Source organism: Acanthisitta chloris, unplaced genomic scaffold (genome assembly GCF_000695815.1).
Source record: "Acanthisitta chloris isolate BGI_N310 unplaced genomic scaffold, ASM69581v1 scaffold8477, whole genome shotgun sequence".
Classification (NCBI taxonomy): Eukaryota; Metazoa; Chordata; class Aves; order Passeriformes; family Acanthisittidae; genus Acanthisitta; species Acanthisitta chloris.
Window position 1 is genome coordinate 13,543 of NW_008684250.1, and position 1,729 is coordinate 15,271.

General features: G+C 42.7%; 1 protein-coding gene across 1 annotated transcript in view; it reads right to left on the bottom strand.

Moving 5' to 3' along the window:
• Positions 1–924: 924 nt before the first annotated feature.
• Positions 925–1,729, bottom strand: part of TDRD5 (tudor domain containing 5) — a gene marked incomplete at its 3' end in the record, with an annotated part of 8,812 nt that continues 8,007 nt past the window's right edge. Inside the window, exon 8 of the mRNA XM_009079262.1 lies at positions 925–1,137. Within this exon, the coding sequence (XP_009077510.1) occupies positions 925–1,137 (213 nt within the window). The remainder of the gene's footprint in view (positions 1,138–1,729) is intronic.

The following is a 1,729-nucleotide window of genomic DNA, read 5'->3' on the forward strand; positions in this document are numbered from 1 at the left end:
ATTCTGATCTACTGAATAAAACAGGCAGAAGCACTCCAGCTGTGATGCCCAGATTTCTGCTCAGATATGAGATCCTGGCAGTACTTTTCCAAGGGTTTTCATAATCCACACAGGTCTTGGTGAAACTGAGCTGAGACATGCAGATCAAGACACAGATGAGCTTAAAGCACAAATGCTCTGTGCTGGCTTACAACTGGATTGTCTGTCCAAGGCACAACAGGCAATCTACCATGGTTACACTGTCCAACATGGCACATTCCACTGGCAAAGCAAGAGAGGTTTTAAACCAAGACCATTTCCATAACTCAGTTTGTTAACAACACAACCAATTTTCAATGCCTAGAGCACAGAAGGCCAAACAATTTAACTATGCTGTTCCTCACTCAGCTGCCCCTGCCACTACGTAGCACTACTTTAAGTCAGACAACAAAACCTAATCAACTGACTCTCATTAACTGGCTGGATGAATCAGGAACCTCAGTTTAAGACTAACAAAACTTGTGGGAATTAACAAGGGGTAGTGAAGTAATTAACACATCTCTTAACTTGTCAATTCCATCTCAGTTTGGCTTCATGCTCAAAGTACCTGCAGCTGTTTTACTTTTCCCTGTTATTTACACAAGACTTGTGCCAGCTCTAGATGAATCTGCAACACTAACAAGCTAATCAACTTCTAGAAGACAGGCTGAAAATAATTTGTTCTACTAAACCAAAACATCTCTGCTGAATCACCAGATTCCACACTCGCCTAAAAGCAAGCTCTCACCAGAGAGTCAGACACTCTGGGATGCAAGCTACAGGAAAGCAGGGGGATACCAATTTTGCTCTCTACAAAACTACTTGCTTCAAGGTAAAGATCTTCCCATTACAAGCACCCAACCAGAAATCCTCTCCTTGCCTCTCCTTCATGTCAGCAGCACACACCTCCCTCCTGACCTGGTAAGGAATGTTCCTTCGACAGATGTGAGCATATCCCTCATCCCTCAGGACAGAGTGGAAGTAGACATCCTGCCCAGTGGATGTGTCACACAGGAAGAAGTACAAAATGCCATTCGCATATTCATCCACGATGCCCACGACTAACTTGAAGTGACAGAGATTCTTGAACCGGAGAGTTGCCGCAGAGGACCAGGTACCCTGGAGAAGAAACAAGAATGTAAAGCTGCTACAAACACAGCAACATCTACCACTTGAGACTTTCCCTTGTGGGTAGGCACTTGTCAAAAGGCAACTGAGCTAGGCCAGGCTACTGACAAATTCACCAATGATTTTATCACAATTGCCTAAAATACAGTTTAGTGACTTTGTTTTGTTTTCGATGGGATTTTACAAATGTTAGAAGTATCAAAAGTTATTAAGAAGCTGCTAAGCCTCACCACGATGAAAATTGTGATTAATCCTCAAAAACCAGAGGAAATAAATTTTTTTAATGACATCTTTAAAACAAAAAGGCAGCAACTCTACTCACATGCTTTCCTTCAGAGATTGTGTTTCTCAGGCTTCTTGATCAAGAGGTTTCCCAGCACAGACAAACTTTCCTATGACCTCTGTAACTCTGTGGCTGTGCTAACTGCATCAAACTAACTCACTTAAAGCTCTGTCACTTCAGATTTTTTTATAAAACAGAGGGCTGAAGCTACCAAGGCTTCAGAAGGACCCTGGGGAACTATTGGCAGGGGAAGGAACAAGTTTGCTCATTTGCTTAGCAGTAGCCATCTGTTTCTGCAGG